Below are 26,916 nucleotides of genomic sequence, written 5' to 3' on the forward strand. Positions count from 1 at the left end.
CATCTATCGATTTTACTTCTTTGATCACATCTGACAGATTTAAGAACTGTTACATATTGTAAACCAAACCTGGGAACTGTAGCTAAGCCTGAAAAGGACAGTGAGGTGAGAGAAAGACCCTTTGAAATGAGCAAGCTGGCACAAGAACATTGTAAGGAAGCCCCTACTTCCAACGAAATGAGGAAGCAAAAGTTGCTAATTTCAGGACAGAGGGTTTTACTTTATAGTGCTGAAACATAGTAACTTATTGCAGAGTGGGAAGGACAACATGAAATTCGAAGAGAGTGAAGCTGGTAAGTTATGACAACGATGCCACACATGTGCAAGAACATAAGAATGGCCGTACTGGGTCAGACCAAAGGTCCATCTAGCCCAGTAGCCTGTCTGCCAATAGTGGCCAGCACCAGGTGCCCCAGAGGGGGTGAAACGAAGACAAAGATCAAGCAATTTGTCTCCTGCCATCCCTCTCCAGCCTCTGACAAACAGAGGCCAAGGACACCATTTCTATCCCCTGGCTAATAGCCTTTTATGGACCTAACCTCCATGAAATTATCTAGCTTCTCTTTAAACTCGGTTATAGTCCTAGCCTTCACAGCCTCCTCAGGCAAGGAGTTCCACAGGTTGACTACACGCTGTGTGAAGAACTTTCTTTTATTAGTTTTAAACCTGCTACCCATTAACTTCATTGGGTGTCCAATAGTTCTTCTGTTATGGGAACTAATAACTCTTCTTTCATCTGTACACAGTATTCAAGATGTGGGCATACCATAGTTTTATACAGGGGCAGTAAGATATTCTGTGTCTTCTTTTCTATCCCTTTCTTAATAATTCCTAGCATCCTATTTGCCTTTTTGATTGCCACTGCACACCATGTAGAAATTTTCAGAGAACTATCCACGATAATTCCAAGATCTCTTTCCTGATTTGTCGTAGTCAAATTAGCCCCCATAATACTATATGTATAGTTGGGGGTTTTTTTCCCCCAATGTGCATTACTTTACACTTATCCACATTAAATTTCATTTGCCATTTTGTTACCCACTTACTCAATTTGGTGAGATCTTTTTGAAGTTCTTCACAGTCTACTTCTGTCTTATGGAATAGTGATAGAAATGTAGCCGTGTTTGTCCTGCATTTTGCTTCAGCTACCCCAGACTATGTAGCACTTTAAAAACTAACAAGATGGTTTATTAGATGATGAGCTTTCGTGGGCCAGACCCACGAAAGCTCATCATCTAATAAACCATCTTGTTAGTCTTTAAAGTGCTACATTGTCCTGCATTTTACTTCTGTCTTGACTATCTTAAACAGTTTAGTATCATCTGAAAACTTTACCACCTCGCTGCTTACCCCTTTCTCCAGATCATTTATGAATAAGTTGAACAGGATTGGTCCCAGGACTGACCCTTGGGGTACACCACTAGTTACCCCTCTCCATTTTGAAAATTTACCATTTATTCCTACCCTTTGTTTCCTGTCTTTTAACCAGTTCTCAATCTATGAAAGGACCTTCCCTCTTATCCTATGACAATGTAATTTACACAAGAGACTTTGGTGAGGGACCTCGTCAAAGGCTTTCTGAAAATCGAAGTATACTATATCTACTGGATCCCCCTTATCTGCATGTTTGTTAACCCCTTCAAAGAACTCTAATAGATTAGTAAAACAGGATTTCCCTTTATAGAAACCATGTTGACTTTTGTCCAACAAATTATGTTCTTCTACGTGCCTCACAATTTTATTCTTTACTATTGTTTCGACTAATTTGCCCGGTACTGAAGCTAGACTTACCGGTCTGTAATTTCCAGGATCACCTCTACAGCCCTTTTTAAATACTGGTGTCATGTTAGCTACCTTCCAGTCATTAGGTATGGAAGCCGATTTAAGGGATAGATTACAAACCACAGATAATTTCCCATTTGAGTTCTTTTAGAACCCTTGGATGAATGCCATCTGGTCCCAGTGATTTGTTAACATTAAGTTCTTCTATTTGTTCCAAAACCTCCTCTAATGACACTTCAATCCGGGACAGCTCCTCAGATTCACCACCCACAAAGGATGGTGCAGATTTGGGAATCTCCCTAACATCCTCAGCCGTGAAGACTGAATCAAAGAAATCATTTAGTTTCTCTGCAATGACTATCGTCCTTGATTGCTCCTTTTATATCTCGATCGTCTAGAGGACGCACTGTTTTTTTAGCAGGCTTCCTGCTTCTAATGTACTTAAACATTTTGCTATTTCTTTTTGAGTTCTTGGCTAACTGTTCCTCAAAATCTTTTTTTTGCTTTTCTTATTACATTTTTACACTTGATTTGACAGTGTTTATGTTCCTTTCTATTTATCTCACTAGGATTGGACTTCCACTTCTTGAAAGATGCCTTTTTGTCCCTCACTGCTTCTTTTACATGGTGGTTAAGCCACAATGACTCTTTTAGGTCTCTTACTATGTTTTTTAATTTGGGGTATACATTTAAGTTGGGCCTCTATTATGGTGTCTTCAAGAAGTTTCCATGTAGCTTGCAGGGATTTGGCTCTAGTCACTGTGCCTTTTAATTTCTGTTTAACCTCCTTATTTTTGTAATTCCCCTTTTTGAAATTAAATGCCAGAGTGCTGGACTGCCGAGGTGTTTTTCCCATCCCAGGAATGTTAAATGTTATTATATTATGGTCACTATTCCCAAGCGGTCCTGTAATAGTTATCTCCTGGACCTGATCCTCCACTCCACTCAGGAGTGAATCGAGAATTGCCTCTCCCCTTGTGGGTTCCTGTACCAGCTGCTCCAAGAAGCAGTCATTTAAGCCATTGAGAAATTTCATCTCTGCTTCTCTTCCTGAGGTGACATGTACCCAGTCAATATGGGGATAATTAAAATCCCCCATTATTATAGAGTTCTCTATTTTGGTAGCCTCTCTAATCTCCCTCAGCATTTCAATATCAGTGTCACTGTCCTGGTCAGGTGGTCAATAATATATCCCTACTGCTAAATTCTTATTATTGGAGCATGGAATTACTATCCATAGCGATTCTATTGAACATGTTGATTCATTTAATATTTTTATTTCGTTTGATTCTACATTATCTTTCACATACAGTGCCACTCCGCCACCCGCCTGGCCTGCTCTATCCTTCCGATGATATATTTTATATCCTGGTATGATTGTGTCCCACAGATTTTCCTCGTTCCACCAGGTTTCAGTGATGCCTATTATGTCAATCTCCTCCTTTAATACGAGGTACTATAGTTCACCCATCTTATTAGTCAGACTCCTAGCATTTGTGTAGAAGCACTTTAAAAATTTGCCACTGCTTCTTTGTCTGCCCTTCCCTGATGCATTGGATTCCTTATATGCAGTTGTTTGTCTGCTCTGGCCCATGGTTTGTCCTCTCCCCTCCTCTCTTTCTGACTACAGCTTAGAGAATCTATCAATGGATTCTCTTGTAAGAGAAGTCTCCATCCGATTTGTGTGCTTCTCCGCACCAATCGGCTTTCCCCCCCATCTCTTAGTTTAAAAACTGCTCTACAGCCTTTTTAATGTTTAGTGCCAGCAGTCTGGTTCCACCCTGGTTTAGATGGAGCCCATCCTTCCTGTATAGGCTCCCCCTCTCCCAAAAGTGTCCCCAGTTCCCAATAAATCTAAACCCCTCTTCCCTACACCATTGTCTCATCCACGCATTGAGACTCTGAAGCTCTGCCTGCCTACCTGGCCCTGGGAACATATCTTAATACTCTGGGAGTGGCACAATGGGGAAAGGGTGGAGAGAGGAGAAGAGGCTAGGGTTACAACAGGAAGAATCATATTTGAGTCACACCTCACAGGGAACAATATAGGTACAATATATCACCACTGAAGGACTCCACTCAGACACAGCAATGGCATCACTATTTCTGAAGAGATGACTGCAGTTCTGCAGGAAGAAATACAAACCATGCTGACTATGGGAGTTATTGAAATAACCAAACAGACAAGGCCCATAGTACCGGTACTAGAGAGAAGGAAAAATCTGCAGAGATATTTGCAAACTAGATACAATATCTAAGTTGGATTCCTCCTTTATGCCACATACTGAACTAGAGAGACATCAAACAGCAGCTCCAAAGTTAAGGCTTGGTTCAGTTTTTCCACATCCCGCACAACACCACTGTTTCCATAAGGAATGGAGCAGATCTTGCCTATGTCCTCAGCATATAATCTGATAGAGAAGACTCAACATTGAGGATTTTCGGTTACTGAACTGATCAAGAGATTTAATCAACATTTGTTAAAAACAGTCCCTTTAAGTAATAATACTCATTTGAGATTACAAGAGGACTCTCTCATGGATGTTAGTACCTCAAAGGAAAGCTAGCTTTAAAATTTATTAGTCAGTTATTTTGATTTGATAATACTCATTCAAGCTGTTTCTTGCTCCACCATGAGGTGTGACTAACATTTTTGATGACAAGTATATGCTCCAGAGCCTAAGCTTTCATTCGAAGAAATGTCTAGCCCTCATGGCTGTGGAGAAAATGTCTTGAAAATATAGACGGTTGGTTTGCTAACTTCTAACAGGTTCTTTCACATGAGGTAGAATCTCTATAAAAATGCCCAACTGGATCAGAAGCCCTAATGCACGCTCTGGCCAGTCTGCACTCCTTTCCACCTGCTGTCCTGTCTGTTCACCCTCAAGGCACGATCAACTAGGTTGTTTTGTGGATTACCAATCCTAGGTAAATATCCAAGAAGTTCCTATACCCCTTCTGGAGCAATCACTGATTGTACCAATTTGCTGTCCTGTCTTGTGAATTACAGAGCATACCAGGCACTTTCTGAAAGTCAGTCTGGGAGGTCTTCTAAGGCAGTTCCCCAAACCAGATAGTAAAGATACTCAACAATATCCTTTGCTTGGATCAAGAGTGCTGATAGCAAAGTGTATCACAATTCTTAGGTTATACAAGACTACATTGTGTATCTTACAAAGACACATGTAACATACACGACAAAGCCACAAAAGAAAGAGAGAACAAAAAAGTGAAACCATCCAACAGCACAGTTCACCTACGCAGACAGACCTCTCCACTAGTGTAACTGTCATAAACCACAGCCTTAACTCAGCCCCAGCAAAGACACCAGCCGTTAAGTGCTCACCTCCCCAAACTGGAAGGAAGGTTTTTCTGCATTTTGTACAGAAGGAATGGGATGGGGATCTGGTCTACTTGAGCGGATGACAGAAGCATGGGCAAGGGGCACTTAGAAGGCTGGCAGTACTACCTGTAGAGTGTTATGGCTAAGTTTGTCAGCTTCAAAAGGACAGATGATACAACAAGGAATCAGTGAGGAAGGGTGGGATAGAAACCCATTTTGTTAATCCTGATTTTAAGGTTCAAGGCTTTTTAGGAATAGGGTTGGCTGGAATTCCCTTCTTCCTTCAGTAATGCAAAGGTTAGAGACCTGACTTTCATGGTAGCCATCTTTGTAGGCCTGCCTCTTGCAAAGCATGGTGGGAAATAGGGTGAAAAGGAGAAACACACTTATAATCCACCTAGAAAAACCTGCCAGATATTATATATGCTGAGCAAACAACTAAACGAAAATACAACCCAATCAATATGTAATGGGCAACAAGAAAAGGAAGAGATTGTGCTGACTACTGGAGGATTAAGGCTTGTACTGTGGACATTCTTGTAGTGGCACCTGAAGATGGACCAAATGGGCCCTAAGATGATTTTTCAGAAGCTCACGTCTATGATGGCACCAGAAAAAATGCCTTGGTAGAAACTGTTACACTAGCATCTCTACAACCCTAAAAAAATCCAAATTAAGTTGAGTTCTGTTTTCCCCTTTGGGCCCAAAGCTCCTCTAAGTATTTGGTAGGTTGAATAACTATATTTTATCTCTGAAATATGAGTAAAGACCATCAGTCTCCATTGGAAATAGGAGGCACCAATTTAGAAGATAGTGCTAAACATACTAAGTGACCCCTTGGAGCTTACAGCACACTTTGGGGGCACCTCTCACAGAATGTCACCAAGACCGAGTGGACTCAGTGATAGAAGGTAGTTTTACAACCATTTATAACTATGGGCCAGCTTAGATCACATGGTAAGACTTCATGGTTTCAGGTATAAGATAAGGCAGGCATAAGCTGCAGGGGTAATTCCCTCCCTGAGCCTCTCTTGGCCTATCCCCAGCAAGCCAGGGCCCTCCTGGCCTTTGTGTATGGACACTGGCAGGCAGTGGGATATGGGACTCAGCGGAAGAGCTCCTACATACCTTAACATCAGCAATGAGGGCGTCCTCATCCTCTATACCTGTAGGGACGCATTTCTTGTGCAGAGGCAGCGACTCCAACTTGTCCACTAGGCAGCGTAGTCCTTCCAGTTCAAACTGGGTTAGATGCACCTTCCTGTACTTGCAAGGACTGCTGCCATTGGGGTCCCAGGCCTGACCGTTGTGCGATCCTCGGCTGGAGTCAGAGGAGTCCATGGACAGGGTTCTCTTGAGGCCTGGCAGGGTCCTGCAGCCTCTGCTTAGTTCATCATAATCTAGGTTGGCACCATTGGCCACAGGGCTTGTGAGGATTGAGCGTCTGGTGACTGGGCGTCTAGGCTCCCTCCCTGCTGCATCGTCCTCTTCATCCTCATTCCCTGGCTCTGAGCAGCTCAACTCCATATCTGCCAGGAGGTGGAGGGAAAGAGTAGAGAGCAGGTGAGAGGAGCAAAATTGCAGGCCTGCCAAGCAGACCACTTACAGGAGATTGAGTGTTTTCAGGCTAATCATCTCAAGGAGACAGGAAGCAATCTTCCTCAACCACCAGAGAGAATGGCATGAAAAGCAAGGAAAAAACAGCTGCTCACCTTTGTAACTGCTGTTCTTTGAGATGTGTTGCTCATATCTATACCAAGTTAGGTGTGCACATGCACAACTGCTGGAAAGTTTTTACCCTAGGTGCCATCTGTAGGTCTGCAGTGGAGCCCCTGCAGTGGCACCGGTGCGGTGCACTATATATGACCTTGCTAACCCAACCACCCCTCAGTTCCTTCTTGTTACTCCGACATTGGAAAGGAAGGTGGCTATGGAATAGATATGAGCAACACATTTCGAAGAACAGTTACAAAAGCGAGCAACAATTTTTTCTTCGAGTGCTTGTTCATATCTATTCCCAGTTAGGTGATTCACAAGCCTTACCCAGGAGGAAGGGTTGGAGTCAACGTGTAGCTGACTCAAGTACTGTAGCATCAAAAGCCACATCACATCTGGGCTGTTGAATGATGGTGTAGTGACACACAGGTATGAACTGAGGACCACGTTGCAGCTCTACAGCTTTCCTGAAGAGGATCATGGGCCAGAAAAGCCATCAAGGAGGCCTGCGCCTACATAGAATGTGCCATGAAAGGTGGTGGGGAAACCTTAGCGAGGTCATAGCACATGCGGATACACACCATAATCCAGGAGGTGATGCATTGTGATGAGACTGGCAGTCCCATCATTCGGTCTGCCATGAACAGTTGCAAGGATTTACGAAAGGGCTTATTTCTGTCAACAGAGAAGGCGAGAGCCTGCCTGACACTGAGCGTGCAGTTTCTGATCCCATGAACTCTGGTGAGATTTCCTTCCCATTTCCTACCCTAAAATGTCCTGACCTGTGTAGAAGGCAGAGACCACCTTCGGGATGAAAGCTGTGGGCAAAGCTGGACCTTTTCTTTATGGAAGACAGTGTATGGAGGTTCCGACATGAGGGCACAGAGTTCCAACACCCATCTGGTAGAGGTGATGGTGACCAGAAAAGCCACCTTCCATGAAAGGTAAAGTAAACATGTTGCTAAGGGGTTGGGAGAGGAGGGGGGGGGAACCCATGAACACCAAGAGGACCAGGTTGAGATCTTGAGCAGGGACTAGGCACCAGATGGGTGGGTGGAGCCTATCCATACACTTTAAGGAAGTGTCTGACCAGGGGGCTCATGAAAACAGAGTGGCCAGCGTATCCCGGGTGGAAAGCTGAGATAGCTGCCAGGTGTACTTCCGGTGTGGAAGTAGCCAGGCCCTGGTGTTTCAGAGATACCTAGAACTCCAGTAACTGGGAGATAGAGGTGGACAAGGACACTAGGTTACGCCGGAGAGGCCAACAGGAGAATCGCTGCCACTTAGCTAGATGTGAGCAGAGGAAGTTTTCTACACATGAGAAGGACCAGCTCAGAGCGTACCAGCCACAGAGCCACCTTGCCATGAGATGGAGAGCGTGCAGGTCTGGGTGGCACAGGCAATCGTGGTACTGTGTGATGAGGTCCAGGCGCAGTGGGACTGGATGGTGGTTCCAACAGTTCAGAAGGGTGGGGTACCAGTGCTGACGATCCAAGGCTGCAGAAAATAGGATGATTTCGCTCCGTCTCTGCGGATCTTGAGGACCAGCAAAAATGGGGGTAAAGCCGCTCTGCCATAGAATCAGGAATGCTTCTGCTAGAGACCCTGAACTGAGGCCCCAGAACAAGCAGAACTGCAGGCATTGTGAGGTCATCTATCTGGGGAAACCCTCGCTTCCAGAAAACTGTGTGGAGGACATCAGGTTGGACCAACCACTGAGTGAGTGAGAACGGCAGCGGAGGCAATCCGCCAGCTGATTTTGGACCTTTGGGAGGCACTACATCTCCAAGTGACTAGAGTGGATTATACACAAGTCTCACAGATGAAGGGCATTGGTACAAAGAGGAGGACGGGGGGACGACTGCTAACCAAGCCACCATTTTGTTGATATAATACATGACCATCCTGACCACCACACAGTGTCCCTGAAAATGAGGAAGCAAGGCAAGACACATGAAGCGGGCTGCTTGAAGCTCACGTAACACCGATGTGGAGGGCGACAGCTCCTCCGCTGACCACATTGCTTGAATGGCAAGATCCCCAAGGTGAGCCCCCCCCCACGCCAAAGCAGCTGCATCTGTGATCAGAGACATGGAGGGGCTGTGAAAGGGAACACTAGCCAGCACTGATCAAGGGTCTAGCCACCAATGTAGGGCATGAGCGACGTGACGGGGCACCCTGAATAGCGTCCTTGCTGTCCTGTCCCGGACAGTATATGGATGCCAGCCAAGACTGGAGCAGCTATAGGTGGATCCGGGTGAATGGAACTACATACATGCCACCATGTGACCTAGGCGCTCGAGGCATGTATGGGCCGTGGTGACCAAAAAGTCAGACACACTTCAGGAGCTTGGTTGACACCAGGAATTGATGGTCTGATAAGAATGCCCGGCCCTGGTGGCATTGTGCATAGCCTCATCAATTAGATTCTTTGCATGGGAACGAAACTCGACTTTCCAGGGCTACGTAGCAGGCCCAACCTGTTGAGAGTGGCCTTGGCAAAGGTGACACGTGCCTCAACCTATTGATAAGACTGGCCCCTCAGAAGCTAGTCATCAAGGTAAGGGAAAACCTGGACCCCACAATATCTGGGGAAGGCAGCACCACTGTCATACATCTGGTAAACACTCTGGGCACCACAGAAAGCTAAAAGGGGAGAGTCTTGAGCGGTAAGTGCGACTGGCCCACCAGGAACTGGAGAGACTGTGGGGGAAGGTTTGATCGCAAGCAGTGAGGGCAGTGTTCCAATCCCCTGGATTCAAGGAAGGAACGATGGAGCCCAGGGTGTCCATTTGAAACTGATGGCTGATCATGAGTTTGTTGAGCCCCTGGAAGTTGAGGCTTGGGCAGAGGCACCCCCTTCACCTTTGGGATAAGGAAATAGTGCGAGTAGAAGCCCCTACCTCTGTAATCCTGAAGGAACCGCCTCAACGTGCTCAGTTCTAGGAGTGAACAAACCTCCTGAAGACGTTTCTTGTGAGAGGCAGTGGGGAGGAGGGATGGGAGGCTGGAAGGGAGTGGAACAGGATCGAGTAGCCTGTTTTCACTGTCCGAAGGACCCAGAGGTCCAAAGCGATGGAAGCCCAAGCATGGTGATAATGGGATACAGAGTTTTGGAAGGACAGGGAAGGATCTGGAGGCATCGGGCACATCTTCAAAAAGGATGTTTAGACCCCAAGGAGGACTTTATCTGGCTTTGGCTGTTACCAGTCTGGGGCCTGGACAGTTTGTGGTGAGAGGCACCGATGGCAGTGTAGCACAGGAGAGGAAAGACTTCTGCAGGGACTGAGGCTTGAAGGGCTTGTGTTGCACAGCGGGGATCTGCATGCCCAAGGACTTCAACAGTCTTCCTGCAGTCTGCAGGAGTTTGAATACACTGAAAAAAGGCCAACTCTATCAAAGGGAGAGTCCTGGATCATTTGCTGGGACCTTGGGAAGAAGTCAAAACAGATGCAGCCAGGTGACCTGCCATATAGTGTTACCAAAGGCAAGTAGGGATGTGAGCGTATATACTGTTAACTGATGAGCCTGGGCTGATGGGTTAACCCTCACAATACACACAGCCTCCTCCTTCCCCCTCACTGCTGCCTCTCTATCAGAGAGAGCTGCATGGGGGAGGGGGAGCTGATGTGTGTGGGAAGATGGCTTTTAAGCTGCATACTGGTGCACACAGAACCAGCTGCCCCTCGTGTGTAAGTGTGTAACCACTGAAAATTTCAGTAGTTACACATTTACCAAAACAACACACATTTTAACATCCCTAGAGGCAAAGCCATGTGCTGCCACATCCCCAGCATTCAGGGGAGGTTGGAGGCAAGTTTGGAATACAGATTTACCACCTGAGCAAGAGCACCGCGCTCATCCATCAATCCCTGGGGCAACGAATCCTTACATTTAAGGAGAGAAGCCCACGAGCTGTAAGTATATCGACTCAGGACAGCTAACTGTTTTGCTGTCTGGCGTATTAAACCCCCCGTGGAGTAGATCTTGCAGCCAAACAAGTCAAGGTGCTTAGTGTCCTTAGATTTGGGTGCCAAGGCCTGATGATCCTGATGCTCATTCACTACCTCCACAACTTGGGAGCATGGCAGTGGGTGGGTGAAGAGGTATTCAAATCCCTTGACGGGGGAAAGTATTTTCTTTCTACCCCTTTGGCCATCGGGGGAGTGGAGACGGAGGCTTTCCAGGCAGTTCTGGCTGACGCCAGTATAGTCTTATTGATTGGGAACCAGGATATTGATCATAGGATCATCCTAATCCATCACATCCTCCACCTGGAGACTGAAGCTGAGGGCTAACTTGCAGAGATACTGCAGGGCCCTATAGTCCACAGGTGAGGGACCCGTGATGGAAGAACCTGTCACTGCCTGATTGGGGGAGGAACTCAAGGAAGCCACCGGGGGAAAATGGGGTGGGGGAGAGGGGAAGACCTGGCATCTTGTGTGTCCTCTGACCAGTCTTGTAGGTGAGGAGGGGTGCCTGACCAGCCTAATGCAGGGGGGCAGATGGCTGTTGCGGTGGGTATCTTGGACTGGGAAGGGACCGGAGGCGGTGGGCAATGTGCCGAGGAATTGGTGGGACACCCAAGGGAATCCAAAACTGCTACTGAGGCAACCACTACAGTGCTCCCGTGTCCTTTGGTGGTGGGGTTCTGTGGGTGTAGAGCAGTTCAAAGCCACAGAAGCTTTCCTCCAGGAGGGTGAGCCTGAATGAAAAGCCCACAGTGGAGCCAAGCCTGTCTGGATAGACCGTGCTGGGCGGTGTGGAGACAGCCAATGGCAGTACAATCACTGGTGCTGGTTGCGACTGGACAGTGGACTGTGCCAGACTGAGATGGAGACCAGCGTGGAGAGCAGGACTGGCACCAAAGATAGCGTGTCAAAGGCCGGTGTCAAAGAGCAGTTGCATGCGCTGTGGAATGGTGCCGAGATGAAGGTCTACTCTGAAGAACGGTGCTGAGACTGAGGAGAGCGCTGATGATCCAGTTGAGGTAGAACTTGAGTGGCGGCAGGACTGCGAGATCCCTCAGTGCCGAACATGAGGACGGTTGGAGCGCTGCGATGACCCCGAAAACGACCAAAGTCAGCTTGCTACGGATGCCTGCGAGTGGCTCAGAGGGGGACTGGCTGCAAGAGCAGTGCTACAAGTGCGACTGATGCTCCGAGTCAGACCATGCTGGGACTCCAAGCAGGGAAGACACCAGAGCCGGAACTGGTTGGGCCCATCATGGCCGGCTTCCCCCATGAAGACTGCAGGAGGGAGGGGAGTGGAGACCTTATCCTGAGGGGGCACTGCATAATCTCAATGAGGCCCTCAATGGTGTCCGGCATAGAGAATGGACCCATCACCAATGGTTCGCCCCTCAGAGTCCAAGAGGATTGGGCTTGGTGTGCAGGAGGAATTTGGCAGTTCAGCACCTCGGGCCCAAAGAACGTCAGGGCCCGTCGACATGGAAGGTGCAGAGGAAGCAGGTGGTGCCGGTTGCACTGATGCCGAGGACTTGGCTGTCTTAGAATACCATGCTGGGGAGCAAGAACAGTGCTGGGCAGAAGCCGTTGGGGAGCACTGGTGTCAAGACAGGTCCTTCTTCGTCATCTGCCCTGGTACCAAACGGGCGCACTCTGTGCTGGTTCCTGTGTCTGAGGTCAAAGAGTGGATTCCATAAGTAGCTGCTTCAGATGAAAGTCACGCTTCTTTCTGGTGCATGGTTTGAAGGCCTTGCAGATCTCACACTGGTCAGCCTGGTGGGCTCACTCCAGATACTGGAGACATGAATCATGGGGGTTGTTTGCTGGCATAGACTTATGCGGGGTCTGAAGCCCTGGGACTTTGGCATGCCTCAGGCCCCAAAAGGAACATGGGTGGGAAGGGGGACACCCCTTCCCCTCCTGCTGCTAACTAACTCTACAACTACTAATCAAACTTTTTTGTGTGTGTAAATAAAGAGCTGGAAGCACTAGCCACAGTTTCAACGGCCATCACTGGTGGTAAGAAGGAACTGAGAGGTGGTTGGATCGGCAGGATCATATATAGGGTATCACAATGGTGCCACTCCAGGGGGCTCCACAGCCAACCCAGCAGGTAGCTACTAGTGCAAAAAAAAAAAAACCCCAACTTTTCCAGCAGTCGTACATACAGTGCGCACACACCTAACTTGGAACAGATATGAGCAAGCACTTGAATAATGACAAGTGACTGGATAGAGCAAGACACGGAACAGGGCCGATCTAGAGTGGCCACTAGAAGGAGGGGCAGAAGAGTAGCCTGATTTCCAATGAGTGCCAAATGCAAAGCACCTCTCCCCACCAATGTTCCCTGTAAGCAAAGCGCTTGGATGGCCACCCAGGAGAGATTCAAATGCTTGGCCAGCTGTTTAGCAGAACACCCTTAGCCAGCAGCGTATGTTTCTATTGGTGATGCACATTTGCACGTGCCTTGGTGCAGATATAAAAATGTATTCCGCACATGGATGAAAAAAATTAGAGGCAACATTACTGTCCACTAAGGCTAAGATAGGAGAAGGGTTATGGATGCTGCTGTTCCTACAGCTGCCCCATTAACATCTCTCTATTATTTCACCACACTTCAGTGCTGTGGACATCGAGCCAAACTACAGAATAGCAGGAGTTTGAGAGCAGCAGGCTGCTCAAAACTGATCTCTAAAGAAAAATACTCAAATCTGCATGAGGGTAGGGGGAGAGGAGTCACAGAACTTTGACACTGGGTAGAAGTTCAGGCCCTGGAAATGCTACAAAGGAGAAGTACTCTGGAAATGATTTTTAGATCTCTTGAGAGCAGGGTCTCATCTCACCCTTTACTGGATTCCTGGCTCTAGCTACACTGCAAGATGCCCCTTGCAACTCTCAATGTAAAAACCAAAGACAAAAGCAACTTACGACAGCACCCCATGAGGGTCTAGGCCCGTAGTCAGCTGCAATCTGTCCATGAGCACAGCACCAGGGACTGCATCGCTCCCTCCCCATTCACTAGAGGCTGCATACCACTTCACTGCATACATGCATGCTGACCATTTGGGCCAGATTCTCAGCCCTTCCGAGCAGATGGTTGACCTAGGACTTCTTGGCGATAAGGCAGGGATGTGAAACCTATGGCCCCTGGGGATGGATCCAGCCTCCAGCTTCCTTTAATTTGGCCTGTGAGACTCTGGGCTTCCCCCTCTCTCACAACAGGGGGAAGCAGAGGGGAGCCAGCGCTAAAGCCCCTGAATGGCCGGCTCTGCCCGGTGGGGGGCAGGAAGTGGCTGTGTCCTGCCATTCTCCCTCCCCTAGCACAGGGGCCTGCTGGATCCACACCCATCACTCCCACTAGCCTAGAGAGGGGCCCACAAAATCTACTAGCCCATGGCCCACAAAAAAAGACTTCATCCATCCTGAGCATGGAGCTCCAAGTTGCATGAGCAAGTGCCTTTTCTGCTTTTCAATTGGGGGGCCACGTCAGCAAGGGTTTTGTCTTTCTCCTTCTGACTTGTGGGTCCCCAACTGATTTTTCTGAGAGTCAGTCGCCTCCAATCCAAAAATGGTTACCCACCCCAAGGTAAGGGAAAGCTCCAGGCCAGACAGATGTTTCTGACTCATGGATAAAACCATGCCTCCATTCTGTTTGCCTTCACTCCTTGCACTGAACAGGATTCCCTTAAACAAGGCTAAAGATAGGAAGTGAACCTCCTGAATCCCCATCTCAACACCCTGCTGCATTGCCAATGAGGAAATTGGAGAAAACTCCTTCAGCATGATAAAGAAAAGCCAGGGGGCAAGAAAGTGCTCTTACCCATGTTGAGTGATTCTTTCTGGAAGTCCTTGGTCAGGTGTGAGTGGCTGGTGATGCAGTAAACATAGCGTTCCAGCACGTACCAACACATCTCGTAGTAGAAGGGGTAGCGAAACTTATTTGGGACCTGCCGAGGGGTGATAGAGGCAAGACAGAGCTAAGTAAAGGGATATTACAACAGAAAGGCACACTGACAGCACTCTAAGCACAGCTATTTTGCTCTCACAAGAGGCTTGTTCTGGGAGGTGGGCACTGCATGTATGGGGAGTGGTTCCAGCCCCCTGACATTTTGTCTCACGGCAGGCAGCTGCCCATTGGCAGGTCAGACGTAGCTCACTCCCAGACCATTTACATTTCATCCTTGTTTGGGGTTATGGATCTGTGCTGCATATGCCATGCAACAAACCCTCCTCCATTATTGCAGAGACAGTTGCAAGGTCAGCACTCTACACAAGCCATTAGCTGGGAGTACTGTGCTTAGACTCAACCCAAGCTAAAACCTAATGCAAGTTACGTGCTCTGAAGGATACTTGAGAGAAGGTGAGGCTATTGCCAAGAAGAGTCTGTCTACTGCTTTAGCAACTCCATGCCAGGAGTTACCCCAGGCAAGTTCTGAATCCACTTCACAGCAGTTAACTGGTGGAGAGGCATCAGCCTGCTGATCCAATCACTCTCACTCAAGGTCACAAGAGGCTTTTAGCCTCAGTAATCCCTGCTGCCTTGTCAAAACTTAGCATCAGACTCCAAAGCAGCAGAGGAAGGGAAATGAAAATGCAGAAGCACCATATTTGAACGACTTCAGTGACCAGTAACCTTCCTTTTCCTACAAAGAAGGGCTTCGAAATTCTCACTCGGATTCACTGTACCCAGTGGCTCTCCCCAGCCTGGAGCTGGATTGGAACCAGAGCCCTAGAATTTAATACTCCCCTTATCCCATCCATCCACACTCAACCCCAAACCAGCCAGTCCTTCCATTTTCTTAGACCCAGCAAACTGGAGTCCGGTCCTTCTGGAAGCCTGGTGGGCTGTATTTCTTCCCATGTGCGGGGAGTGAGTCCCCGATTCAGAAGTTGCTTTCAGGCCCTCCTGAGGATTCTTACCCGGGTGCGGTCTTCAATGCTGTAGATGCGCAGTTGCATGGGGATGTTGAAACTGTGCAGGAAGTTGCCTCCAAAAACCAAAGTGTCCATGGGAGTGTACACTGCATGGATCCAGCCTATCAGAGTAAGAAATGGAGAGTTCATAGGCTAGCTCTGTGGTGTCTAACATGCTAGCCACATGTGGCTATTTGGGCTGGTTGAGTATGGCTAGTTTGCTACTACAGTGGGTACTGCTTCAGAACTGGTTCGACACCATAGGGCTAGCTATTTCTAACAAATACATGGATGAAGCATCTTTACACTCCATATTAATTCAAAATACCTCTCCAGCTCTGAATCCAGTTGGCTTATCCCAGACACTGGAAGGGTGTTAATCACATGCGCCTGGGGATTCTAATCCCACAGCCACCCCCACTCATGTGTATCTAAGGTTCTCATTTGCCACTCATTCCTTTACCTCCAGCAGCACCTTCTCTCCCTTTTCTACTTCTTCCTCGCCTGCTAGTCAGGCTAAACTCCTTGGGGGCAAGGCCTGCCTGTATCATGGCACCTAGCACACTTGTGTCTACCTAGTCCCGCGTTTCTCAAACTGTGGGTCCCGACCCCCCAGGGGGTCATGAGCAACTTAGAGGGGAGTTGCGATATTACAAAGTTTGAGGACCCCTGACCTAGACATTAACGTGTGTCTGATCACACTAGCCTCAGAGTCTCTGGTAGGATGTGATCTTGGCTTTGATAACTGACTTTAACCAACTGGCACCAATGAAAGTTTGCAGTTGTCTGTTTTGCATGCAGGCCAATGATAGACCTCAAGTCAAATAGGTCAGTGACTTGAGAAAATGCAGAGATGGGGCTGGCACTGCTTGCTACAGCAGAACATCTAGAATGCTCAAATGTGCTCGGGGGCAATGCCTTCTAAACAATGGTCTGATTCCTGACCCTCCCTCCCATCCTTTCCAAAGGAGCATACAATTCTCAATCTTTCATACCATTAGCACTCTTCACTCGGACAGCTCCCTCTCCTCACTAAAGCCTTCCCACAACCAGCCGGAAGGCATCCCTGGTATAGGGAAATATCTACCTCCAACACCACTGATACCATCTTCTTCCTTTCCTGCTACCTTCCTCTCATCCAGGTTCATAGGAAAGTTACCTCTGCAGTGTTTGGCCCTAACACCCCTATATCTGCCCCTCAGCTCTGTTCTCTCAAAAACCCCTCTCACTACCTCATTTATAATCTTTACCTTTACCAAAGTGGTCCCAGTGTTCTTTGCCCTTGACAGATTGCCTTTCCAACAAGACACCTCTGAGATGATTGAAATGCTAGGCATTACGAGCACAGTTGAAAAATCCTGAGAACACTATTCGCCAATTCTTGCCCCCGCAGGAAGCTGCATAGGGTTATTTATGTGCTTTTATTAGCGAAGGCAGGCAAAAGCATGCCTGGGATTTGGGAAAACGAGTGACCCCTGGATCCTGCAGATCCTGGTACCACAGCCTTGGACCAGTTTGGAGAACGCTCTCAAACAAGCTATGACTTGCAGCAAACCATTCAGTTTGCCACCACAGCCCAGTTGACTGATCAAAACATCCCAGACTCAAATCATTAATATTTTTGAAGATAAGGGTTCAGAGCTACAGATTTCCACAAGAATCAATACGTCTTTCTGCTTTATCTTTTCTCATCTTCACCTTCTCTAACTACTTGGATCATACTCAGCTGGATACCTTTCTGTTTACCCTCTGCCTGCCCTGGCAAAGTCCATCTGAAGCTTTGTCTCTGCTCCCTGTAGGTGAATGTCTCAAAGATGGAAGAAGGGCTTCTCTTGGACAGATGAACCGGCGTGATAACCCACTTCTCATCTGCTTAAAGCTCCCAAATGTTCAGTTCCTAACCCTGGAGTCATCCTTGACTATGAACCCCTTTCTGCCACACACTTGTTCTATGAGCCTCTTTCCACACCACTGCACCCTTGTCCCTACTACACAGTTAGCCCTCAAGCTTTCAAGACCCTCTGGTCTTCACTCCTGCAACTCCCATCTCGATGCTTCCAGCCCTCCTGATTCCAGTATCTACCAGATGCTGCTGCTATCTTCTCACATAGAAAGCAATGCAGTCATGTTATTCATTTCCTAAATATGTGCCCTCTCCTTCCCGTTCTTACATTATAGGATACAGGTCAAAACTGTCCTTATTTTAGGAATTTCCACGAAGTTTAGTTAAAACCATGCCTCCTCTCCCCCAGCCTTCCGTCCTTCCTCTTAACAGGACTATTTCCTATTTTGCACCTCCAATAGCTCCCACTAAGGACCTTCTCTTCAGACCCTACCATCTGAAAGAGTTTCTCTGCCCAGCTCATCTCAAATATTCAGGAGAACACATCTTTCTCCTCTGCCTCTTAATTACTGACTTCTGCTTTGTTACTTAGATTTAGTACCATTTAACTTTATGATCCATTATGGGAGTTTGTATGAAAGATGCTACAGAGGTATATCATTTAATCGTCTCCAAGAAGCTTGCTATGCAGGAAGTTCAGGGAGAAATCGCCCTGTTCCCAATGGCTGAAATGTGATGAGTGTATCCCGTAGAGATTCGTCCTTCCCATTGCCTCAAACTTCCTAACCCCTGGTGCAGATTATACTCCTCACAATGACAAGGATAAATGCCCAGTTCCAGCATCCTCCCACAGTCCCTAATACCTGAGGGGATGACAAACGTGTAGCCCTGCTTCAGCTCAATTCGTTGACAGTCTGACACTTTGTCTCCTAGAAAGATGTCCCCTTGTTTCCCTGACAGCAGCCAATTCTCGTAGAGCTCCAGGTTCTGGGGCGTCGGCGGGATCAGCCAGAAGATCTGCAAAGTTCATTGGGTAGAGTTCCTTCAAGAGCTGTAGACAAAACCCTATTCATGCCATATCCATTATTTTGTTCAAGCACCAATCAGCCATTTCTTTCCACCCACAAGAGAAGCCATGCACAGAGGATACTAACAGAACCATCAACAGATATTCCGTTAGAGATGGTCAACAACTAACAAGAGACTTCATGTCATAACTTATGTGCTGAACACTGCAAGCATCCAGGGTACGTAGACATTCATCACATTCCAGGAGAACTTATGTGACTGGAAATTCTACATCCTTCAAAACACATGGAGGATGTATAGCAATGTTTTCTGAAGTGCCACTCTCCTATAGAAAATACCTACAGATTACACTCTTACTAGCCTCTGTGCAGCACTACAGTAAGCAAATTGTAGTCATCCATTCCCTCTCAGAAGACAGCAACAAATCTCACAACCTTCAGGACCAAACTGAAGGACCACCCCATTGGAGAGATGCTTCAAACATAAGCCTCCGAAGTAGCTAGAGTAGCCCAGACAAATTAAAGAGTTCTGTGTCAGTCACATGGGGGAACAGGCACAAGAGAAGAGAGCACAGACTCAAGTCTTGCAGTTTATGGCACGACTTACTGTTTTTGTAAGGTAATTATATACTACGGTGGTATAGATTATACTAATGCATGAGATAGAGTGGCGTTCACCATTCTGCTACAAATGCAGCATTGGCTCTGCAGTGTTGATAACATTTAAAAAAATATATTATAGTAAGCAGATGGAAGGGGTTATACAACAATATTTAAAGCTAGAACCAGAGCTCCTAAATATGCATGATTTTCATCTTCCTTATAACCGAATAGATCCTTTTGTTTTCAACATTTGTGATTGTTATTTTTCAAACTGAAACTGATCAAAAAATTGTTTCTGAAGTTTTAGGATTCCAGAAACTGATTTTTTAAAAAGAAATGTGGGCCACAATGGCTCATATTTTTGTGCACCTATAATAAAGAGCAAGTTGCATGTTACAACTGAACACTTTGGGAGGACTTTCAAAGGCAAAGATAAGCGTTGTGTATCTTTCAGTGGCAGACAGATGCCTCAGCTGTCTTGAATGTTAGAAGATCTCGCCCTTCTTGTACATGTCAAACTCCATTAAGTGTTGTGCGTAATTAATGTTTTACAAAAATCAGCTGACAATGAGGCCTACCCTACTTCTAGGCAAGAGAGCTTATACTAGCAAAGAAAAAAAAAGTTTTTGTTTGGTAGTTTTTTGGGCCACAGTCTATACTAAAATCCCTGAATGAAGTAAGCTATACTGGCAAAAGAACTTTGTCAGTATAACTGCGTCTACTCGAGGGCTTTATTTGGTATTATGTCATGTCAATTAGGGGTGGATTTCTCTCCTCCCCCACACCCTTAAGTGACATAGCTACATCCGCAAAACTTTATAGCTTAGACCTGACCTGACCCTCTTAAGCTGAAATATTGTCAATGAAAGTTTTTGCATTGGTTTAAAACTCAGAGTGAAATTAAGCATGTCTACAATCTTTTAATGCTGTTTACACTAGGGAAAAAGGTACTTTATTAAAACAGGATAGCTAACATGCATCCCAGAATGAAAAAAGCAATCATAATTCTTGAAGGAATGTTGTAAGCAACATGTGAGGAGTAATTCTTTCATTCTATTCTGTGTTGGTAAGGCTTCAACTGGAATAGCTTGTCCAGTGCTGAGCACCATATTTTAGGAAAGGATGGATAAACTGGAGAAAATTCCAAGGAGTGCAACAAAAATTGTTAGAGATTTAGAAAACAGAGGAAAGATTAAAAAAAAAAAACCAACTGTGTCTGCCTCATCTGGTAAAGAGACGAGAGAGGGGATATGACAAGACTTTTCAAGTACATAAAACTGTTACAAGAGGGCGAAAACATTTTTTTTATTAATCTCTGAGAATTGGTTTTGATGGCAGCAAGGGAAGCTTAGGTTTGACATTAGGAAATATTTCCTGTCAATACAGTTAAACTCTGGAACAAATTGCCTACTAAGGCTCTGGAATCTGAGTCACTGGAGGTTTAAGCTGACTCTGGATTCTGTGGAAATGCCACATGGAGCACTGCTGAGTCCGCATGGAAACACCAAGTCCCTTGCTGACCTCAGGCTCTATTCGGGCGCTTCTGCTTTGAAATGCACAAGAGCCCCCCATGGGGATTCTTGTACATTTCAAAGCTGGGACACCACGTGCAGCCTAGGGCCAGCAGAAGCATCCGCGTGGAGCCCGGAGTCAGATTTTTCAACAGAGTTTATGCATGTAAAATTTTATGCACTTAAGTTTATTTATAATATCCCTACAATATTATGCTTGGATAATTTTTTATTTTGTTGCCTTGTACCTTTAAGTGCAACAACAACTCGTAACACTCTTGTTAATAAAGACAGTACAGTAGAATCAGAGTTACGAACACTGGAGTTATAAATTGACCAACCTCATTTGGAACCAGAAGTATGTAACCAGGCAGCAGCAGAGAAAGAAATCCCCCCAAAACCCAAAGAGCAAATACAGCACAGTCCTGTGTTAAATGTAAACTACTAAAAATAAAAGGAAGGTTTAAAATAGCTTTGACAAATAATGAAATTGTGGTTGTTTCATTGAAATTAAGACGGCTAAAAGCAGCATTCTTCTGCATAGCAAAGTTTCAAAACAGTATTAGGGCAATGCTAGAGTTGTAAACTTTTGAAAGAACCACCGTAAGGTTCTGTTCACAGTTACAACCTCCATTCCCTAGCAGAGTAATGGATAAGCAAAAGCTTATAGGTTAATGCTGTAGACTACACATTTCCCCCTGCCAGTAAATTTTTTTAGGAGGCTGGCCAGCAGCTTGGCTCAGTTCTGGGTTGCGCTGGGTCTGGGACCTACCCCCGCTGTGGCTCTGCATTTAAAGTATATTAGGAGCCAGGCGAGCAAGCAGTCTGGCTCAGTTCCAGCTCACACCGGGACTGGGAGCTTAAAACTCAAACTGGACAGGGGCTGTTCTATCAGTGGCAGCAGTGTGGGGCAACAGGCAGCTGGTCCATGAGGGGAGCTGTTTTTTAACCTGGCTCCCGTTGTGGGTCAGCTCTTGCCTGACACCCTTCGCTTCTGCCTTTGATACAGAGGCAGCAGCTCAGAGTGGCAGGGGGCTTCTTGGGAGTGGGGTCGGAGCGCACTGGCTGCTGGCCCCACCTCTGGGGACTAACGGTCGAGTAACCAGTAACAATTCATGAGGTTAGTCAACTATTCAATTAACCAATATTCAACATCCCTATTGCTTAGATGTTTGTAACTGAGGTTCTACTGTAATACAACATCAACAAAGGCTATAGTAGTGAACATATGAACTGCACAGAAGTCTAGACCAGTAGAAAGCAGTGGCATTAGCCTTTTGAAGGCATCCGACAAAGTTAACTGTAAATCATCAGAAGTGTATTATAAAAAGTTGAGACTTAATGGTATTATCAGAGATGAACCAGAGAAGTTTGCATCCATATCCAAGTCTTGATGAAATCTAACAGAGTTTGGGTTCAGTTTTAAGAAATGACTGAAGTTGAGAAGCTCAGGGTTGGATACTAGTTCAAGGGTTTCATATTCAAACTCACCCTGAGCTCTGATCCTGAAAAACTTAACTTTTATCCCAACTCTGCATAAAAAAATCATGGGGTCTAAAGTAGCCATTACCACTCAGATCTGGGAGTCACTGTGAATAGTTCTCTGAAAACATCTACTCAATGAGCAGCGGCAGTTAAAAAAGCAAACAGAAAATTGGGAATCATTAAGAAAGGGATACATAATAAAGACAGAAAATGTCTCATTGCCTCTGTATAAATCCATAGTATGCCTGCATCTTGAACACTATGTGCTGATGTGGTTGCCTCTTCTCAAAAAAGTATCTTGGCACTGGAAAAAGTTCAGAAAAGGGCAACAAAAATGATTAGGGTTATGGAATGGTTGCCATAAGCAGAGATAAATAAGACTGGCAGTTTTTACCTTGGAAAAGGGACTACTAAGGTAGGATATCACGAAGTTCTATAAAATTGTGATTGAGGTGGAGAAAGTAAATAAGTTAAAGTTATTTACTCCTCCCTGTAACACAATAACTAAAGGGTCACCAAATGAAATTAATAGGCAGCAGGTTGAAAACAAACAAACAGTGAGAAATCCTGTGGCACCTCAAATACTAACAGATTTGTTTGGGCATAAGTTTTCATGGGTAAAAATCAGCATCAATTGCATCTAACTGATGAAAGCTTATACCCAAATAAATCTAAGTCTTTAAGGGTATGTCTACACTAGCCACCCTAGTTCGAACTAGGGTGGCTAATGTAGTCATTCAAACTTGCAAATGAAGCCCGGGATTAAAATATTCCGGGCTTTATTTGCATGTTCCTGGGTGCCGCCATTTTTAAATGCCCGGTAGTTCGGACTCCCTGCCCGCGGCTACAAGTGGCATGGGCTAGGTAGTTCGAACTAAAGCCCCTAATTCAGACTACCATTACTCCTCCTGCAATGGTAGGACTGTATCTGCCAGAGAATATGAAGGCCAGGACTTGAACAGGGTTCAAAAAAGAACCAGATAAATTCATGTTCATCAACGACTACTAGCCAAGACAGCAAGGATGGTGTCCCTAACTTCTGTTTGTCAGGGCTGGAATGGGTGACCGGGGATGGATCACATGACTCCCCCCTGTTCATTCCCTCTGGGGCACCTGGCATTGGCGTCTACTGGAAGACAGGCCGCTGTGCTAGATGGCCCTTTGGTCTGACTCAGTATGCTGTTCTGATACGTTTTATTTTAAGGGTACTAGTTTGCAATTTAAGAACTTCAGTCAGTGGCGTTTTTTGAAAGCTCTCCAATTAGTCTATTACTGGTTTAAGAAGGCCAATCGTAATGTCACTCCCATCATGGAATCCCATAGAACACCATCCCAGTGTGGAGGTCAGACTTCCCCTGAAACTCACAGCTGTGTAAGTTTAGCTCTACCTTGGTTGCTTTTTCAAGACCCACAAAGCATTGTTAGCAGTCCTCACAGGGGCTGCCCTCGTACCTTTCCCCCTCGGTGGATGTGGTACCATACGGAGGTGCCGCCAAAGTCCACGTGGAAATCTGTGTAGCAGCCCTTAACACTCATCAGACAGTACCTAGCCAGAGAAAGGAAAAAGAAAGAAGCAGGATAAAGAGTAGCAGCACATACCTCGGTTTTAAAGCTGTCACTTGTGAAACCCCAACAGCTGCAGCATGCTCAACGGTATAAGGAGAAACATGAAGGGGTGGATGCAGGGACAAGTACTCAGTGGTATTAGGCTCCAGGGAAATGCAAACTGAGCAGCTCTTGAGGCTAAATACTAGTGATAACTGAGATTGCTGGCAAATGGCAAGAGAGTCCATTTACATCAAGAAATCAAATCCACAGTAGGAACGTTAGCCCAGCAAGTGAAGGAAAAAGCTTCCCTCCTCTTCTTCCTAAAAGCTTCTTGAAATCTGTCATTGGCTTAAACTAGCTTGCTGTGGCAGGACAGCAAATACTTGGCAACTTGTCTAATTCAACATGCTGTATTAGAATGACAAGTCATGCAATTTTACCAATTGCAATGAGGACAAAGCAACTTGTACAACTGCCCTGAGTTTGGAGGAGTTAACCACTCTGCTGTTTTAACAGCATTTGCGAACAGTAACTGGGGGTAGGTACAAAGGGACACAAACTTCTCAATAGCTGCCACATTCAGCTTTCCAGGCGTGAGTGCCTCACTCCCTAGATTCACTGGAAGAGGATGTGCTAGGCATACACACTTAACAAGGTCACTTACTTCTGCACCTTGGGATACTGCATCTCCAGAATGGCATTTGTAGACTCTGTTTGACTCTCCTTCAGGTGTCTTGGCCACATATTGTCAACCCAGTCGATCAAATCCACCTGTAATCAGAGAGGACTTAGGACCAAGCCTCAATAAGATGGTCCCTGACTCTCTTCCAATGCACCGGTATTTCTAGGAACTGTGCAACCAACATGATAGCTCCAGAGGCCAGGTAACAAATATAGTATTTACTATCTTTGGCTGTAGCGAGACTACTTTGCAGGCATGATCAGTCACAAAGTTGACCAGATCTCTCTCTCGGTTCCTAGCCACCTTGCCAGCACTGCTACTTCAGGCTTAGGACTTGAATCCAGAGCCCCACACATTCTACCGCTCAGAAGAATCCAGTGTGTGGATCACCCTTGCCATGGAACAGTGCTTTGAAATCTAACTTATTTCAACAAGCTGCTGTAGTTTTTATGGTTGCATAGGAAACCTTTCCTATGTGAACAAAGAGTACATAGAGTGGAGCAGTGTGAGTCTGCAGAGAGCCTGAAACAATAGCTGAGGTGTGAACTACTCCCCATTTATCTCAGTGGGGCTGTGTCTGTAGGTTTATTTAGTTGTCAACATTCACTGCTTCATCATATTAATAGATATCCTGCTTGTGTGCTTCTCCCATAGTCCCATGACACTCCCCCCCCCCCCCAACACACTGTTTCTAATCAAGCTGTGGAAATCTCTACCTTCCCCTACTGCTCACTGCAACGTCTGCATAGCCAAGTGCATTTGTAACACAAGATTCTGCAGCATATTGGTTTAAGGCCAGTATAAACAACCAACAGAAGAGACACTGCCCTGGCTGAGAAGCATTACTTTAAAACATTCTGAATTTGCTCCAGGATCTCTAGCCTCTCTCACAGGAGGCAACAGAAACCAAGGCGGCCTGATGCAGAGTTTAGAAGCAGCTTTCCTGGAATTCCCACCTCCCACTGGGCTGCCTATGATTCCACTAAAAATGGGGTGGAGATTTCTCCCAAAATGCAGGAAGCTCAACCAAGCAGTTCAGCTCTACCAAGCTCAACAGCAGTTCAGGGCATGCAGCTGAATGCAGAAACAGGCATGGTCTTGTCAGGCAGTGGAACCAGATTAACAGGATGGGGTTGGGAGTCAGTGACCCAGTCCATCCCCTCCTTGGACTAGCTCACGTGTCCTTTATTCAGACTTGGATGAGCTCTATCGTTACCTCTTCTAGAATGTCTAACAGCAAGAGCAGGTTATTCTGCCATCTAGTGAACCCTTCTCAAGAGGAACTGCTCACCTGTCTCTCACCTGCAGGCTGTCAATTCTCACTGCCTTTGTGTCCCCACCTGCCTCATTAGCTCCCCGATGACTTTCTTGTAGATTCAGATAGAATTACTGTGGCCTTCTCTGCCAGACCAGCCTACCTATTCCTTTCTGCACCTCTCACCAATTTGGCCAAGTCTGCAATGGCGCAAGAGCCCAAAGCTTACATAGAGCTTCAGCTGCTCTTCAGGACTGGAGAAGCAGCAGTAGCCGTCAGACCCCCATGAGTATCATATGGAGGCCTCTAGCTGCTCCCCTTCAGTATGGAGGGGCCAGGCTGAATGCTCTCTCTTTACCAAGACGAATGGAAATGGGGGAGGAGACGACAACTTTACTGACTGTTGCAGGTCTCTGCACCAGGTTTTCCAGCCTGGTGTGGCTGAACTCCAGGCTGATGACGTTATACAATTTCTCCCGCTCTGCCTCTGGGGTTTCATAGTAGCGTGCCCACTGTGCCATGGACATCTCAATGTCCCTCTGCGTGTTCACATCCATGACATCCACCATCCGCCGGCTCCCTGCCAGAGCAAAATCAGACATCAATGCTGTGCACAGGGGTCCATAAAGAACAGACAAGCCAGGGCACAAGAGGACAGGACCCCTCTGAGGGATGAACTTGTCAGCCCCAGCCATCTATGTACAAGGCCAATGCCTCTCCTGCAGGAGCATACAAAGGCTCTCGTCCTCATCCATGCCAGGGCAACCAGAAACTAGATAGTTTTCTGAAAAAAGCCTGTGGCTGAGCTACTCCTGGTCACAGATTAGATATCTTCTACATAGTAAAAGTCCTTGATCCTTTGGACTGGAGGGGCTGTTAAAGCCCAGCCAGCCATATGCTGAGGGAGCCATGAAGATGATTCTAGCTCATGGATTCAGCAGCCTGCTACTCCTCCAACCCTTCTAAAAGTCATGGCGGCCAATTAATACCATGCCACAAGGCAGCAGGAGACACGTACCTACATACAGTCGCACGTCATTCACACTGAAGTCAGGGTCTGGCATCCTGCAAGACAGACATGTAACTAAAACAAACCAGGATCTCCCATCACAGCCCTCTCCCCCTTCTGTAGCCCTGGGCCTCATACAAATATCTCTAAGGCTCCAACCCCCCTCCTCCCACCGTTTGCTTCCCTCTCCCTTACAGAACGCTTTAAGCTTCCCCCTCCAACTCTGAGG

General features: G+C 46.4%; 1 protein-coding gene across 6 annotated transcripts in view; it reads right to left on the reverse strand.

Annotated features, from left to right (window-relative positions):
* KDM2A (lysine demethylase 2A) overlaps window positions 1-26,916 on the reverse strand; it is a 79,181-nt gene that overhangs the window by 18,032 nt on the left and 34,233 nt on the right. For all 6 annotated transcript variants that reach the window (XM_075928563.1, XM_075928562.1, XM_075928561.1 and 3 more), the window contains exons 6-13: window positions 26,697-26,743; window positions 26,080-26,258; window positions 24,406-24,512; window positions 23,646-23,739; window positions 18,430-18,583; window positions 15,730-15,845; window positions 14,630-14,756; window positions 6,254-6,654 (exon numbers count right to left, since the gene is read on the reverse strand). In XM_075928563.1, coding sequence (XP_075784678.1) covers window positions 6,254-6,654; window positions 14,630-14,756; window positions 15,730-15,845; window positions 18,430-18,583; window positions 23,646-23,739; window positions 24,406-24,512; window positions 26,080-26,258; window positions 26,697-26,743 — 1,225 coding nt within the window. The remainder of the gene's footprint in view (window positions 1-6,253; window positions 6,655-14,629; window positions 14,757-15,729; window positions 15,846-18,429; window positions 18,584-23,645; window positions 23,740-24,405; window positions 24,513-26,079; window positions 26,259-26,696; window positions 26,744-26,916) is intronic.

This window comes from Pelodiscus sinensis, chromosome 4, assembly GCF_049634645.1.
Source record: "Pelodiscus sinensis isolate JC-2024 chromosome 4, ASM4963464v1, whole genome shotgun sequence".
NCBI lineage: Eukaryota > Metazoa > Chordata > Testudines > Trionychidae > Pelodiscus > Pelodiscus sinensis.